Raw genomic sequence first — 16,812 nt, 5'->3', positions numbered from 1 at the left:
CCAAGTTGCTTAATCTGTACTAAAAATCTCAGTATTTGCCAAAGTTCAAATGCTCAGGTTCAAAGTTCAAAATGCTCTAGCAGCATTACTCCTAGAAGTAGAACACAAATATGTTTGCTTTTCTAATAGTTCAAATAAAGAAGAGGTTAAATAAACTGCTAAGGTTTCACAGTGAAGTCAACAGCACTGAGAAAGAAAATAAAAAAGAGCAGGTATAGATCTATTAAAAATTCTGCCTTTTCACCATTATATTCCTTTCCTTTCCCTTTATAAACATAACCTTGATTTTTTTATCTTGCTAGCAAAAGGAACAAGGGTCTCTCTCCACAGATGTCTCTTTGGAATATGTTTTCCTATCATTTGCTTTCCAAGCTCTAGAACAGTTCTAGTCTCATACAACAGCTTCCTTTGGAGGGCATGGGAGGCTTTGCTCCCCCCTGACACAGCACTGTCAGTTATCATAGTTAGCATATTGACTGGAAATACTGATTTAACAAAAATACCAACAAAGGAAAAGAAAACATTTGCACAGCACTGTTCTCCTCAGATACCATGTTGGCAGTAATCAGTGGTGGAAGACTGTGGGCCTCAGTCTGACAGTTCCAGTAAAGAACATTCTGAAGGTGGGAAGCCTCTGTCCCAAGGTCAGGTTATTTAAAGGACAGCTTTGACTTGGAATAATTAAAGCTGTATTTAAACAGAAATAGAAACTGCCCAAAGGAGGTGGAAAAGGCAAGGCAGGTCATCCAGTTAAAAGCATAGCTTCAGGCCATGGATTGGAAAGTTCTGGTCAAAGGTCTCAAATGCATTCCTTCAAATTGATGGTTCTTTCAGGACAAATCTGATGCCATTCCTTTTTTTTTTAAATAGTGGAACAATAATTCCAGATAAGGATTCTATTAATCATAATTGTTTTATTATTATATTAAACTTGGAGACATGACTACAGAAAAGTAGTCACTACATTACAACTATTAAAATGGCAAAAAACTAAAGAAAACAGGGGAAAAAATGAAGACATTTAGTGCCAGTGCACCAGAGCATTATAACATGGTTATCCACAACATACCTCATGCCCAATATCCCAATAACTGCAACCACCTGGGTTTTATGCATCCTTAAAAAGATAACTGTACTAAATGGCAAGATGCTCCAGACTTTAACAGCTAGGAAAGATTACATAAACAGAATCATTGCTCCACATACAAATGAGAGCTTTATAAAGAAGTTAAAGTCAGTATTTGAGCATTTTGCAGTAAATAAATAAATCATTCTATCACTTATGCCACAATTGTATGGTTTTTCTTTCTTTCTTCAGGGCCCAGTACTTATGTAGAAGCATAGAAACTCTTTTTTTACCAAACATGACTCAAAATTATTTCTGCAAGGATTTTTCCTATATTTCTGCAAATATTGCTAGTTCAGCTTAGCTACAACTGGCTACTAGAGAATACAATTAGACTATGAAAAAAAAATCAGCTTTAAAACTGACATTATAGTACTGAATAAATACATATACCAGCATTTTTCAAATCATGTATTTATATAAATGAGGGAAGGTTAATGTCAAAAGCCTTCTCTTCCCCCATCACTCTTCTTGTCTTTACGTCTGATTTTGTGCCAGCTGAGGACTCATTTTCATGAACAAATAGTTTTTCAATGGATGCAGGCTTTATGTGTAAAATATGGTAAAATAGATAAATGTTAAAATGTGTTTCTCATTTCTAATAACATTCAAATCAAAGATTCCAAGTTGAAACTTTAATGTGAAAATAAGCTCTGGAATAAAATCATTATCCTGTGAAGAAAGAGTTTTATTGTATTTATCAGCATCTTATAAAAAAAAATTCAGCTCAAGAAACATTCTATTACTAAAATTCAGATACCCAAGAAATCAAAGCTGCCCAAATACTTTAACTGCAGAGATTTCAAAACTCATGCAGGGAGAAAAAGAAACATTTAAATAGCAGATTATTCAATGTCAGAATCCAAGAAATATTTATAACAGTGGTCAAAACATAAACAAGCAAGCAGAAAATATGACCTAGATTAGCTAATACTACTCTAGTGGTCTGGGAGCACATTTTGGAATTTGGATACTAAGGAGGCAGGAAAAACAGTTTTGGAAATAACTCATTCTTAACATTTTAAACCCTCCATAGGTATCAGAGTGAATTACATTTGACTGCTTCAGTGGATTTTCTACACAGAATGTATATAAATAACAGCGCCACAATTCCAAGGACTTCTCATCAAATCCATGCGAACAGAAACACTCTAATTTCAAATAAGAAGCTGTCAACATGCAGTAGAACAGAAGGGGTGATCATAAATTGTGTCCATTGCTAAGGGAATTCTAGTAACTAACTGCAGTGAATTTAGAGAAAGTGAATAGAAAAAAAAACTATTTAGAATGTAATTCTGAACAGCACATGTGAAAATATGCACATTAATGTCATTTGAAATAAATGGCTCCATGTAATTTTTTCCATGCTCTAAAACTACTATTTTTGAAGACGTTTACTCTTCCTTACTGCACCTAAAAGAAATCAATTCTTTTCCTGTTCAAGTACGAGATTACTGAGGAATTCTTCAGAACAATTTGTTTCACCTGTTGCCACAGACTCCCTACTGCTTAAATCTATCCACTAATGCACTTGAAGATTTTATGTTCCTAATCCACTCGTATTTAAACATCTCTTTCTCACAGTACTATAAAACAGATTCTAATAAAATACTATGTATCTTGGAAGACATTCCTGTACATACTAATGGATGCTATCAGTCCTTCATTATGCAGCTTGAAAACGACCATTTCACAAAAGACCAATGGCAAATGGTTTCTTTGCAAATTAACAGTGGATTACTTTAAGGCAAGCTCATGATTCAGTATCAGATTTCTGCTTTAGAAACCCACAGATTTTCAATTATTCTTAATACATTTGCTGAATAAATGCTGCCAGTCAACTACAGGGTTCCAGGCACATCTTATTCTTAATATTCTTATTACGGATTTTCTCAAGGAACACTCTAGGGGTAAGAAGCAAGATGAAAACTCTTCATTTTTTGAAAGAGGTTTTCAGCTCTGATTGAAATGTATTGGTGGAGCTCTCTGTAAGCTTGACATACTACCATCAGTGGAACAGGGCTTTTTTTTTTTTTTTTAATCTGGGGACAGACTAAATTTACTTTATATTTAGCAAGCACCTTAGTTTCTCCTGACTCAAATTTAAACTGATCTTAAGACAAAACTTGTTTTAGTGGACAGTTTCCATCACCAGATTGATCAGTTTTCTTTCGTGATCACATTTGTGAGGAAGAATAAAAAAAAAAAAGCTAAAATACTCTTGAATATAATTGTTTCTAAATCAGAAAAAGTATCCCACAGATACTGCCGTACTTGGCTATGCCTTTAAATAGCAGCACTGTGTCTGTTGCCCTCATTGACTCATAGTTCTAAAAATCTTATAACTGGCATCTTCAAGTAAGGCTCACAGAGACACAGACACTTAAGATTTAAACCTTTGCAACATGATATCCACCTTACACATACAGATGCTTATAAGATTGTTTTTCAGGGTCAACTGTAAGAGAAATTACAAATGACAAACAATTTGTCCTAAATTCATCTTTTACTATTCTACCCATTCCCATGTCTTCTAATTCATGTTCCCAAAGGTACACACATCAACAAAAAGAGAATTTTTCATGAGTCTTTCAATATGCAAACTCAAGTACAGAAACAAAACGAAGATAAACTAAACACTTAAGAATGCCTAGACTCAGCTAAGACATGTTGTCCAAAAAAAGAAAGGTCAAAAATCCAAAGAAACCAGACTTTTAATTTGTAAGTAAGCAGCGATCAAGGTAATATGAGACCCTCACATCATATTTATAACTCAGAATTAACTGCAGAGACACGACGCTCCCCATAAATCTTTCTTCATGTATTCACTGGGTAATGAGGGCTCAGCAATGATAGTTTGCAATGACCATATTGGTTTCCCAGGTTTGGTACATAAAGGTCTCCCTAAAGAGGCATGTCTCATTGATTTGTCTCCATACACTTATAATCCACAAATGCTAAAACCTAGGACCAATTCTATAGATTATTATTCCCAAAAGCAATCTTGACAATTTCTGCTGTCAATACTAAAATATATTCCACTTCTATATTGTTTTCTCAAACTGTCTAGTGTCTCATTACTATAAAATGTAGAATCTAGTGAAACGTAACTACACATATATCCATTAAAACATATTCAAAGCAGTGCAAGAATATGAAAGGTGACAGCTTCATTGACTTTTACCTTTCTTGGTTTATGGCTCCAAGTGATCAGTGTATTATGCACAGACCTCTAACCCATAACTACTTCTCAGTTGGAAACATCTTATTTTCCTAAGTTACTAGGGCTCACAGACATTTGCTTTCACTAACAGGAAGAAAATTATCTTGTACACTACTAACGTCTCTAAATTTGGTAAATACAAGGAGACCCTAAAGATAAGATGACTTCCTCTAGGTTTTAACCATTGTAGTAAATGAATTTATATTCAAAATGGCAAGTACCATCTGCCAACTACACCCCCATCCTCTATTTAAGGTTGGTAGTAGGACTATCCCCAGTCTTATACAAGCTGGATCACAGAACTTACAGGCTCCTATTTAGCCCTCTTGCCCAATCAATATCCTCACTCACAAACAGGAAGGTGAATGTACCTGCTCTGAGCCTGGCAATACAGCTACCTTGCACTTCACACAAAATACTATTCTAGAGGAATTTTCTTTTTCCTCTCAAACCTTCAGGACAGGTAAATAACAAAAGGCAGAAGCTATTTTCAAAAGGTTTAAAAAGATGTAGTATATGGAGATATTTTTACTTTTTTCAAAGGCAGTTTATTTCTAAAATACTGTAACAAACCCGAAATTTAGTTTATACAATGAAATGCCACACATAAAAAATATAAGAAACGGGTAACTATTTAGGATATATAGATATATTTTGGGCATAATCTTGTAAATTTCATTGAGTTTCCAAATAACTAATTTGTAATAATTTTCATAATACTGTATTTTTTCCTAAAAGTAGATGAAGCATGAGAGTCTGCCTTGATTTGCATTTTAGCCATGAACAACATTGCATTTCAGTAAAATTCTGAAATGCAACTCTCCTAGTTCTAGAGCACAAAATTCAAAACTTACTTTAGCTCTAATTTATTACTCAGCATTTCTAGATCCATTCTCCTAACAGAGACATGAATCAATTCAGGGTGAAAAAACTCCACTCTGCTTGCTGGCATTACTAATATACTGAAATATCTCATAAAATCATAAAGGAAAAATTTATTGGACCTTGTACCAATACTGAATGTTATCACCAGAAACCGTATTCAATCATCTGCCATGTAATTCCAAGGGTAAACAAGCTGTTTGCACAAATCAAAAGCTGTTAATGTTGTGGAACATACTTGGAGTTCTATTACTTCAAAGACTATATAGCTATATGCCCCATTACTACTTCCTGCAAGTATCGCTTCAAGCCTATTCCTAAATCTTACATATTTCCACACTGGCTGTTCCCTCAGTTATTGAGTCCTTCCATTGGTAATTAGATGACTCTGCACACTTTGCTGCTGTAATTGCTACTTTTCTCTAGAATTGCAAGAAACATGCACATTTATTCTTGCCTTCTGAAACAACTATGCCCCCCAAAAAATCCTTGAGAAATGTAAAAATATTTTTACAGACATTTTACCATTGCCTTATGTGAAGAATAATCTATGTAACTTTACCTTTTTTATTATTATTATTTGTACTGTTTAAAAGCACTGTGTCAAAATGAAAGGAGGCATCTGGATTGTGTGATTCTGCCTATATCAAACTTACAGTTCAAACAAAACAAAACAAAACAAACAAAACAAAACAAACAAAAAACAAACAAACAAAAAAAAAAGAAGAGGCACAAAAAACTATGCTTTAGCAGGAATTACTTTATGTTTCAGAGTTTGCTTTGGAAGCTGTGCTCTTTAGCAAGTGAAGGAGTATATAGTTGTCTTCCTCTAAATTCAACAAAATGAAATGACATTTGAATTACCAAGAAAGTTCATTCCAACTTTTAAAACCATGCTGATGATATTCAGATCAGTTTCAAAAACCCTATCTTGATTTTAAATCTGACTGCTTCCCCAATAATCATGGCAATTCAATTCACTGAACAAACTAATGTTAAAATTAGATAATAAGGATTGCAAGATCAGTTTAAGATTAGAAAAACTCCAAGCTACTTGCTCTTGAAATAAAAGCTTGTCTGTAAAAAAAAAAACCAAGCATAACATCAAACAATGCCCCTCTTTCAACAAAATACAAATGATCTCATTACTGTCACTTTTGTAGTAAGAGAATAGACAATCAGTCTAAAATTCCAGTTTCTTGTTTCTTTTTTTTTTTTTTCTCCCCTCAAGAAAAGGTCAAAAACTCTCCTTGTTTAGAAATAAGAGAAAATATATCCAGCTGTCTGAAGCTAAGACTTTAGCCTATGCATCCATCACTGGCTTCTAGGTCCCAGGGCAGGCTTTACCCAGGCTGCTGTTTTTTGGCTCCAAAAGAGGACTTCATGCCTTCAGAATCAGAAGCTTCCCAGAGGAATCTATAATGCATATGGTCCAACAAGTCAGCACAGTGCACTTCACCAGCTCTAGGCTAACTTACATAAAGACACCATGCATTTTCAGGAAGCTCTTAACGCACATCTCCAATTGATTTGCAATGGAACTGAACACAATGAGTACCTTGTGAGGGACAGCCAACACCAAGCAAAAATGAATCATTATCTTTTCAGCACAGGGCATGAGAGAGGATGGGGCAATGGGAGTTAAGAGATTCATAGTGGAGTGATCTGGACACATATATAGTGTTATCTGTTCTATGTTCTTTGATAATCATCACATACTTGAAGAGATTCAGTCAGAGCTAGTAGTGGTTTTAAGCGTACTACTGGTGATCTCACAAGCCCAAAAAGGCTACCAAAGGCATGAGTGTCTTTCACTCTACACTGAGTGCAGACACCCACATACAAATCTAGGAACACAAGTAAATTAATTTACGGTAAAGGTTTCTGGTTCTTCTCTTTGTTTTAAACCACAGAAGTAATTTTACTAATTTCATCATGCTATCTTCTAAAATGGTTAGAGTACAACGAGACAGTAAAGAACTTTATCCTTATTATTTTGTCAACATTTAACCGCCTAAATATTGCCTCCAGCAAATTTACTATCAGAAAAAGGTCCTGAGACACAGAGAAGAGCACATTTCTAAAGCAGATGCACTGAGATATACACACTCCCCCATAGCCAATATGTCATTGTACAACTGAACTTCAGAACCAATCATTTGCTTAATACACAAAAGCCACCTTTTCCTCATTTCAAAAGAAATAAGGAATATGTTTTACATTAAAAACAATTAAAATAGCTTTTGTATTTATCATCATATTTACAACTTGGATAAGCTGAAATATGACCATAAATTTACTTCATAAGGTGTTCTATCCAACTTACGTGAATTAACAAGTCTTACACTTTCAGCTAACAGCTCACACTCACCTTCCATTCCTAAAGGGATGGAGGGACAGATATACCATGCAAGCCACACATAACAGAATACCCCAGAGGGAATTTATTAGAATAAACCTTTTGAAACACTCCTGAAATATTTAGACATTTGTAATACAGAAATAACTTCTGATTTCAGGTCCAATTGTAACTTCCCCCCATCACTGCCATGATTTTACCATATAACTCAGCAGTACAATTTAAGAAGAAAGAGCTTAACAGTTTCTTAAATGAAGAGGAGAGCTGGTCAACAGGTCAAGGCATTCAGTCCTACAGAGCTAATTGGCCAATCAGTTGATTTGAAATACTAGTATCTCCCCAACATTATATAACCAATGAGAAAAATGGATTAAATCAGGAGACAGAATCCTGGCATACAGGGAAGTAATGGAAATCCTGGGAGAATTACTGCATGAAGAGAAATGTTGCAAAACCCTTGCTGCTTGAAGAGTAAAAGTGTTCCTGGTAGTAGTTTTTTTGCTACCTGCTGTAAGACAAAATCATGAGTCACATTTGGCCCAAATATTCTTAAATTGCTGCTAATAAAGACACTGCCATGATAATTCAGAGAAAAAGTTCACCTCTAACTGTTTCTAAGTACCACTTTTTATTACCTGCTATTTACAAAATGGCAGGCAGCCAATAAAATTCTCGGTAGAACTCTATATCCTCATATTGCTTGCAAGTCATCTTATTTTCTATCTCTGAATAGCACAATGCATTGTCAAATTAGTTTCTCCCTTGCTTCATCCGGCAATTTATTATATCAATCTTCTTAAATGTTTAAAATTAACATAAAAATCCCTATTCAGATTACTTTAAATAAAATGTAAGCATACACAGTACTGTTTCAAAATAATGGAATTATTCACATAACTATTTTCAATAGCTAAGGCTGGAACAAAAGTAGATTGAATGCAGAATATACTCAAAAGTTATATACAGTCAGGTGAAACATTAGAGATGCATCTTCCCTCTTTCAACACTATACCAAAAAAAGTGACAAAATAATACATTAAATAATACTTTACTTAAATAATACATTCAATAATAATAATACATTAAACTTACAGTGATGTGCTCAATAAAGAAGGTTGATTTATTAAAGGTAAGCAACACCACTGCCATATGACAGCTTTTGATTTACATTTCTTTTAATTCACAGCTGGCAATGAAGTCTGTCATTTCCCCTTTGGTCCAGGTCATAACGGATATAGATTTTAGATGGTGTGGAATGAAAAACACCACTACACTGTTGTCTAATCCCCTACTGTTGTCTAATTCTCCCGTGAGAATATAAAACAAAACTGCAACTGATATATAATGTCCCAATGATTAAGAGAGATTCTGTAGAGCAGACAGCTAAAGGCGAAAAATGTACACTGGAAGTAAGAGCTCGTGAGATTGAGGGGCTTGCTGACCTACTACAGGTCTCTAAAAAGGACTCAAAGGCAAAGATTCCTCAGAAAGACTAAACAATTTCTTAAGCTTCAGGATATACTGAAGAATTATTTACCCAAGACATACACTTTTGAGGTGAACAGGAAAATACTGTCAGGTATATCAATAGAGGACAGGTTGGAACCAGCTGATCATTAGAACAGCAAGTCAGCAGCACCAGATGGTTATGTTCAGATTTCAATACAGTGGAAAGTTATAATGACTGCATCTTAGCAATTCAGACACCTGATTCTTGACAGCCAGGGGGCAGAAAACAGTGCCAGAAGCACTAGAGATGATTTGGGAATCACAGACACAAAAACTTTATTTCCAGCTTAAGATTTCATACAAATTATGTCCCAACGAAATATACTTGAATGTAGCTTCCCTCCACATAACCCAAAATGGCACTTGGTTAATTACAGCACCAGAATGTGCTATAATCTCTGAGACTGACTCATTGTATCAACAAGCCATAGTTGTCACTGAGCTGTAAGACAAACACATTGTTACTGCAGTTACAGAAATTGTAGTTCCTCCAGTAAAAACCAAGGACAAACTATCTTGTGTATCTTGTGCTGTAAGAGAAAAATTGTTTTCATTTCATTTAATCCTGAGATACAGATATATATACATGCAAGTATATAGGTATACACCTATTACTTCTTATGATGTGTATGAAGGAAACAGGATATTACACAGAAAGGTTGTATATCTTTTCAAGTACTTCTACCTTTAGATTACATTCTGCAATAAAAAACACTGCCAAATAATATTTTATGCAAACAGGGATTCTACTGTAAGTTATTTTATGAATTTCTGGACTGAAAAAATATGCAGTGAATGAAATCTACCTATGTTCAGAGCCTCTTTCCATCACCTAATTCCTATCCTAAAGAAAAACAAAACCACGAGACCAGCAAAGGTTTCTGCATTCTGCGTGCAATCCTATGTATATGCTTTACTAATAATCAATTTAAGTGCATAATACATTGACATAAAACAACTTGAGAATATACAGTTTGCCACTGAATCTTGCAGTTTTCCATCTTTGTTCTTAAAGAGGATCAGACTCCCATGAATACGCTTCAACAAAACAGTGTGCACCTTACAGTGTGTCAAGGAGCACTGACTTGTTGGGTACTTGTACAAGTAATAAATTTCAGATGCAAAAACTTAAGCAGAAATCTACAACAAAGTTGATACCATACTGCATTTAACTGAACACATTTTGAATTAATTTCAATACCAGTACTTTAGCTTAACGTCACTATCACTACAATATATGGAGGGTGCCTTAAAGGAGTCATGAATCAATCTTCAAAACTTCTGGCAGGCCAAAGGACTTCCTTACAAACCACCTGATACCAATTAAGTGGCAGAAAGCTTATTTTACATAAAAAACTTTCCCCCCCCCATTTTCTCTATGTCAGAAGCTTGGCCTATTTTGAAGCTGTTTACCTTGAATCTATTTTACTATTACATCATTACACGTGACATATACAATCCATAACTGTGCATGCTCAAAAGTATATTTCTGGAAAAATAAACTTAACCATTGACTGGTGGGTAAGGCAGCAAATTGAAAATGAGTGTGTTTTATCTACAAACTCAAAGTCTCTTAAAGACTTTGTCCAGAGCCTTGCACCTGGTAGATAACTGAAAAACTACAATCATATGATCTGTCAATGAAGAATATGTTAACAGGACTATTCTCTGTATAAAACATATTGTACCACACTGTGTACCAGTGTCCTACTTGCAGGTAAATGTAGCCTCTTTCAGTAAAAGTTAGAGTAATCATACGTGAGTCTTAGTTAGGCTATTTTTGTCATTAATTAAAAAGCAACATGAATTAATGCTATATGAAATTAATACTATGAAAGGAGAATCTATGAAAAGTAAAAGTAGATGCCACCCTAGTGCTCAGTGTTTTTTCAAGTGGAAACTTCATTTCACAAGTTGCAGTTCAGAAAAACAAGCAAGAACCTTTTACTCTGCTAGATAGTGCTATACTCCTACTTGCAAAAGGAACTAAATATTACAGTGAAGCTACATAATTTTGCTGAGCTTGCATAATTAGGTCTGTAAATCAACAATGCTTTCACTATTGAGTATTTCTTCTGCCTAATCACTACAACTAACTTTACAGAAACCATTCTGAAATACTCTCTATATACCTTTTGCTACAGACAATGGCTTTGTTTTCCCCTTTTCTGTTATTCAGTCAGATTCAAACACAATTCAGTACTGGCAGAAATCTGTGTCTAGAGTATTATATCCCTAATAAAGAGCCAAGGAGAAGAAGGAAGAAAGCAGAGGCAAGCACAATGATGAGTGTGTGTTTGTGTAACTGAAGGCATGGATGTAAAAATTCAGAGCCCTGCCTTACACAATCCACCTCAGATAGTATTTCAATGTCTATAAAACAGTCTGTTATTATATTTAAATATTGTGCAGTAATGAACTTAGTAACCCCTGAAAGTGAGAACAGTCACCTTGTGTGCTTTAGGTTTGTTACCACTTGGCTTGGTTCTATTTCAAAATATAGTAACAAATTGCTGAACAAACCTGATTTTCCTGCCAAATTCATTTTTCTTCTGGCTTGATGTACTATATCTTGACTGTATTTCTACAAAGCTCGCTGTTATTACAGGTGGTTATTACCCAAAACTAAAACCATTCTCCTCTGAGAATCAATATAAAATTTTAAGCTAGCTTTGGAATATTTCCCTTTATCTTGTTATAGATTTTTTTCTCCAGGTGCGCTTCTTGCAGGTTTTTCTACTGAAAAGAAACTTGATGGCACGTTGCTGTCTGAAAGCAGCACCAAATTTCAAAGTAACAGGTAACAACTTCGGGAGTTGAGAGAAAAAAATCCTTAGGACAACTGCATGAATCCCCAAAATGATACAGAGCATAAGAAAATACTGCAGAACATTTTAACACAAAGATGGCAACCTGCATGTACAAACATGGATAGAGGAAAGAGGGAAAACTACACGAATCATTTTTCCACAGGAGTTCTGACAGGATAACTGTGCGATCTATCTGCATTTCTGTACAGTGAAGAGAAGTTACAGGTCTTACTTTAACCAGTGAGCTACTATTTCAGGTGCAGATTTGTCACTTTTGCCATTTCTATGTTGCTAACAAAGCCATATTTCTAAACAAGAATACTTGTGAATTTCTAAGTTTGGTGAGAAAATATATTATACATAAGTACTTACTATCCAGAGAAGTCATACCTGCTACCAAGGATTGGCTCCCCAGAGGGTCCCAAAGCAGAATAGTCCATGCCATAGAAATTCAGCCCTAGAAGTATTTTATTCCTCCATTTTGAATCAGGATCCAGTACTTGAACACAGGCTCGTACCCAGGGAAGGGGGGAATTTGGACCAGGTCTGTCAAGTTAGCAAAAATCAAACAGGTTGTCAGAAGTAGTACATATTCACTCTCAGCCTTCTCTTTTGACTTGTGCAATTGTAAAAAACCAAATTATGGCACACAAAAATCAGCAAAGATGAGCCTACAATCCTAAGAAGGTTAAATGTACATTCTTCAGTGGCTTGAAGTGCTGAGGCACAAAACATGCTTGCCCCACTCTTGACTTTGTCATTCAATTCCAAGTTTCAAGGGCATAAAACTTACAGTGAGTAAGAAGAGGTTTCCCCCCAGCACATTTTCCCTGTCACAGGGCCTTGCACAATGCCTACACTATAATTCAAAACTCTGTATGATTTCAGTTGTTTTCCAATACCATTCTCATCCTCAATGTTTTTACTGCCAACTAGCAAAACATACTGGGACAAAATCCGCTATTTACTTACAGAAAGAACTGTATAATTATGACTGGTAAGCAAGACAGGTTTCAATGATAGTTTAACACTTACTTATGGAAAAAAACCTAAAAAGGCAATAACTTAACAAAAAGCTACATTAAGAAAAAGAGTATAGCCTTAATACACAGAGTAATTGAATTGTTATATATCTAACAGAATATCGCACTCATTTCATTTCTATCTCTTTGGAGAGGAGACCAGGTTTTCCCTCAAACACTCTCTAACATGATAAAAGGCACTCACTAACATGATAAAAGGAGAAGTATAGACTTACAAACATCAACATCTACTCCCTACTAATTATCTGCCTCAAAGCCTTCATAATATCTGTGCCATTAAAACCCAATATGCTAATACAGCAGAGGAATGTTGCTGGAAATCATGTTCATGTTTAAAGGCAGATAAACTATCAATTGTGCTTTAAAGCTAATTTGTTCAACAATGATATGTTGTAGATTATTCGTGTACCTATCCTGCAGAACTGTGCTAAATTAACTCAAAACAAAAGAACCTGGCTTGGAAAAGAATAAGTGTCAGGCTATCTTTTTAAAAGGACAACTTTTTAGCTCGAGTAGAAAGTCTTCCACAATATCCAAACGCCAAAAATACATTGCTGTTAAAAATGTACTGAGTCTTGTTCACAAGTCACCTACCCCAACTACTAATCTAGAACTTTAGTATGTGGTACAGTCAAAACACACTGTCCACTCTACTAGAAAAAATTAACTCATACTGTAGATTTAATAATGACTTAACAGTTCCTTCAACAATCTTTCAAATGTTAGATGGAGCCTTACCGATGTGGTGCTGAATAGTCATATGTCATGAGACTGAAGCTGTCTACTGCTGAGGCCAACTGATCGAATTCCTTCTTTGTGAACATTCCCGGCTGGTTAGTCCTTCCAAAACAAAGCAAAACAGAAACAAGAGGAAGAGATAAATTACTACAATAACCTGGCTTACTCTCTCCTTTGGGTTTCATACAATTTGATCACATAAGAAAAATCTTTCATTCTGAGGTCGCAAAACAAAAAAAAGATATTTCAGTGCCATTCTTATAATAAATGTCTAAGAAAAAAAATAAGAAAAAAAATAAATTTCATGCTAGGTAGGTTGCCAGTGAGAATAATCATACTGCCACAGCATACTTACCAAATAAGCATTTCTAGCATGGCTACAACACTGATTATAAAGGCTATGGACTAATCAAATTGCTCTAGGCAGCAATCAATTGAACTCTAAAAGTTTTTACAAAACCTTTAATTGCTTGGTCTGTCAAACTGGTTTTGACACTTACAAAACTAAGTTCTCTGAGGCATACTTAAATAAATGGATGGGTTCAGCTTTTGAGAGAAAAACATAAAGCAAAGATAAATTTTTTATTAATCTCAAAAAGAACAATAATTTCTGTTTATGCTGTACTTAAGAAAGACTATACAAACCTGTTTTCTTTAAACAAAAACAGATCCTTTTCTTTCTTTGTAGAGGGGAAAGGGAGGGGAGGAAGAAATCCATTCTGTGACCTTCTCTAGACAAAAGTCTAGTAATGCCTTCAGCAAATTTTTGTATGAAATATGGAAGTATTAAATACTTCCAACTTTCTTTTTGCCTACCCTTGATTTACAAAATATAGCACTGGATTATTATCTACCTTAGCTTCATGGGTAAGAGAGTGTATATTTTGTCAGTTTTGGACTCATACTGGCTTCCTTCAACCATTCAAGCTGGAAACAATTAATTCACACAAGTTGCCTGAAAACACTGAATCTGTTTCAAAGAGAATTTGTAACTTCAAACCAGTAGCACAAATAGCACAGCAGGGAACATAAGCCAGCCTTAATCACATTGCAAAGATGGGACTGAACTAAAAAGGAAAAGCTGCTGCCAGGAGAACCACGTCCTCAGCCAGAGGGCTCTGAAGCATGTTAACATAAAACAAATAGGTAGATAAGTAGCATATTGTCCTAAATAATCCAGGAGAGCAGAGTTTATAGGGGGACATTATAAAAGAAAAGAAAAAGTGAAAAAAAGGTTGTTTAACAGGTACAAAGTCTGTAATGCATCTCTGCTATACAAGAGGCAGACTTACAGGATTGCACAAGATTCCTCTAGAGAGTAGAGCAGAGAGACTGAAGAATCCAGACCTTCTCAATAATATCAGAAACCAACACTTGCTCTAGAAATTAGTAGGCAATCCCTGTCTAGACAAGGTACACTTTTAAACCACTCATATTCCATCTTAAATGTAAAAACTAAAGAGATGCTCAGTGACAGATGCAAGTAATAAACAGAAAAATCACATATTTTGACCCTTATCCCTTTTGGATCAGTTTGCAAATTCTACATCCAACAATATGTGCTGAGTGGATCACCAGAGCATAACAGTGTTCATTTATCAGTTTACAAGGACACTTTTTGTTCCATTGCACTGGAAAAGAGGTGAACAAAATACAGGTTACAAAGTGGGGCCTGTTGTGTTACAAGAGAGCAAAGCATGAATGATATGTGCAAGACAGGTCAATGAACCCTACCAAACATACCCTGGATTACGCAGTTGTAATCTGTATGAAGCATAGTGGTGTTGTGGAAGTCTCAAATTGTCAGAAACTGTGATATACTGGTCCTGTGAAGGAGCAATCCCATTCCTTTCCTTCCAGGATTTTAAAAAATCAAACCAAATCCTCACTTCTGGAACCTATTGGGTTTTTGTATAGTTATCTGCCTGTCATTTAATGTAATTGCAAACTACAGTTGTTCTACAAGAATTAGAAAAAAAAAAAAAATCAAACAAATCTTTGAAACAATGTCATGGCAACTTGGATGTCTGTAGGCAAAGCAATTCCCCAGTGCAAACTCCAGCAAAACACATTTTCATTAAATTGATTGTGATTACTCATGAGGGGAAAAGCATAAAAAGTAATTATAATGTGTATTAGGTATTAGGGCAAGTTGGATTGCTTTATAGTTTAAGCTAGGTACTACTTAATTGAAATTCGCATGTGTAACTTAAGAAGAAACACACAGGTTAAAATGGATATTGTCATAATTTTCTCCAAAGCAATCTTGTAACTCAACTACTTCCATGACATAGGAAAGCCATCTAAGCGGCAAGGGCATAAATTTCCAACTTGGAACAAACCCAGCAGCAATGAATATGCTTTGTCCATTCATGTATAGTGTTAAAATACCACCACTCTTCATAAAAAAGCAAGCACCACTCACCATTTCAATGGTGAGTACCACCAGTCAATTCTGCTATAGTCAAGCACTTTGGGAAACTGTCCACTGTGCCTTTAGAATTGTTCTGAGTCAAGAAAACTGGCACTCAAAGATAAAACCTAAATATTTTTCAACAGCTATTATGCTTAAAATTTGAGGCTTTCCAATCATTCTGATATTTAATTGTAAACTTAGCTCAAGAGCAGGTATGTTCTACTGACTACTTTGTTGAGAAACCCAGCACAAAGAAATTCAAGAGAGTTGGCACAGAATATGTGAAGTCCATGAAAATAATATTTCCCATATCTAAGTCAAAAGCCTGTCATTCTTTTAAACCCTGAATACCATTTCCAAAATATTCAGTGAAGTGGCAGAAATTTCATCATTGTCATTTATTAGCTCTGTACAATATACACAGAATCATCGAATATGCTCAGTTGGAAGGGATCCACAAGAATCATTGAGTCCAACTCCAAGCCCTGCTCAGGACACCCCAAGAGTCACACCACATGCCTGAGAGTATTGTTGAAACACATCTTGAACTCTGGCAGGCTTGGTCCTGTGACCTCTGAATATTTCCCGTCTTCTAAACTGGGACAGACTCCGCTCTCAGTTGAGATTGTTTTTTAGCACGGCATGTTTCATTTTAAAACTCTGTCAAGAAGATTTAAGAGACACTGTGGAAGGAGAGGAAAAAATA

The 16,812-nt window shown here is 35.2% G+C and overlaps 1 protein-coding gene across 5 annotated transcripts in view; it reads right to left on the bottom strand.

Annotated features, from left to right (window-relative positions):
- Nucleotides 1-16,812, bottom strand: part of CHID1 (chitinase domain containing 1) — a 101,704-nt gene that overhangs the window by 49,444 nt on the left and 35,448 nt on the right. For all 5 annotated transcript variants that reach the window (XM_032691989.1, XM_032691987.1, XM_032691988.1 and 2 more), the window contains 2 exons: nucleotides 13,691-13,792; nucleotides 12,300-12,455 (listed from right to left, as the gene is read on the bottom strand). In XM_032691989.1, coding sequence (XP_032547880.1) covers nucleotides 12,300-12,455; nucleotides 13,691-13,792 — 258 coding nt within the window. The remainder of the gene's footprint in view (nucleotides 1-12,299; nucleotides 12,456-13,690; nucleotides 13,793-16,812) is intronic.

Source organism: Chiroxiphia lanceolata, chromosome 6 (genome assembly GCF_009829145.1).
Source record: "Chiroxiphia lanceolata isolate bChiLan1 chromosome 6, bChiLan1.pri, whole genome shotgun sequence".
Classification (NCBI taxonomy): Eukaryota; Metazoa; Chordata; class Aves; order Passeriformes; family Pipridae; genus Chiroxiphia; species Chiroxiphia lanceolata.
This window is presented reverse-complemented; position numbering and strand designations above follow the sequence as displayed.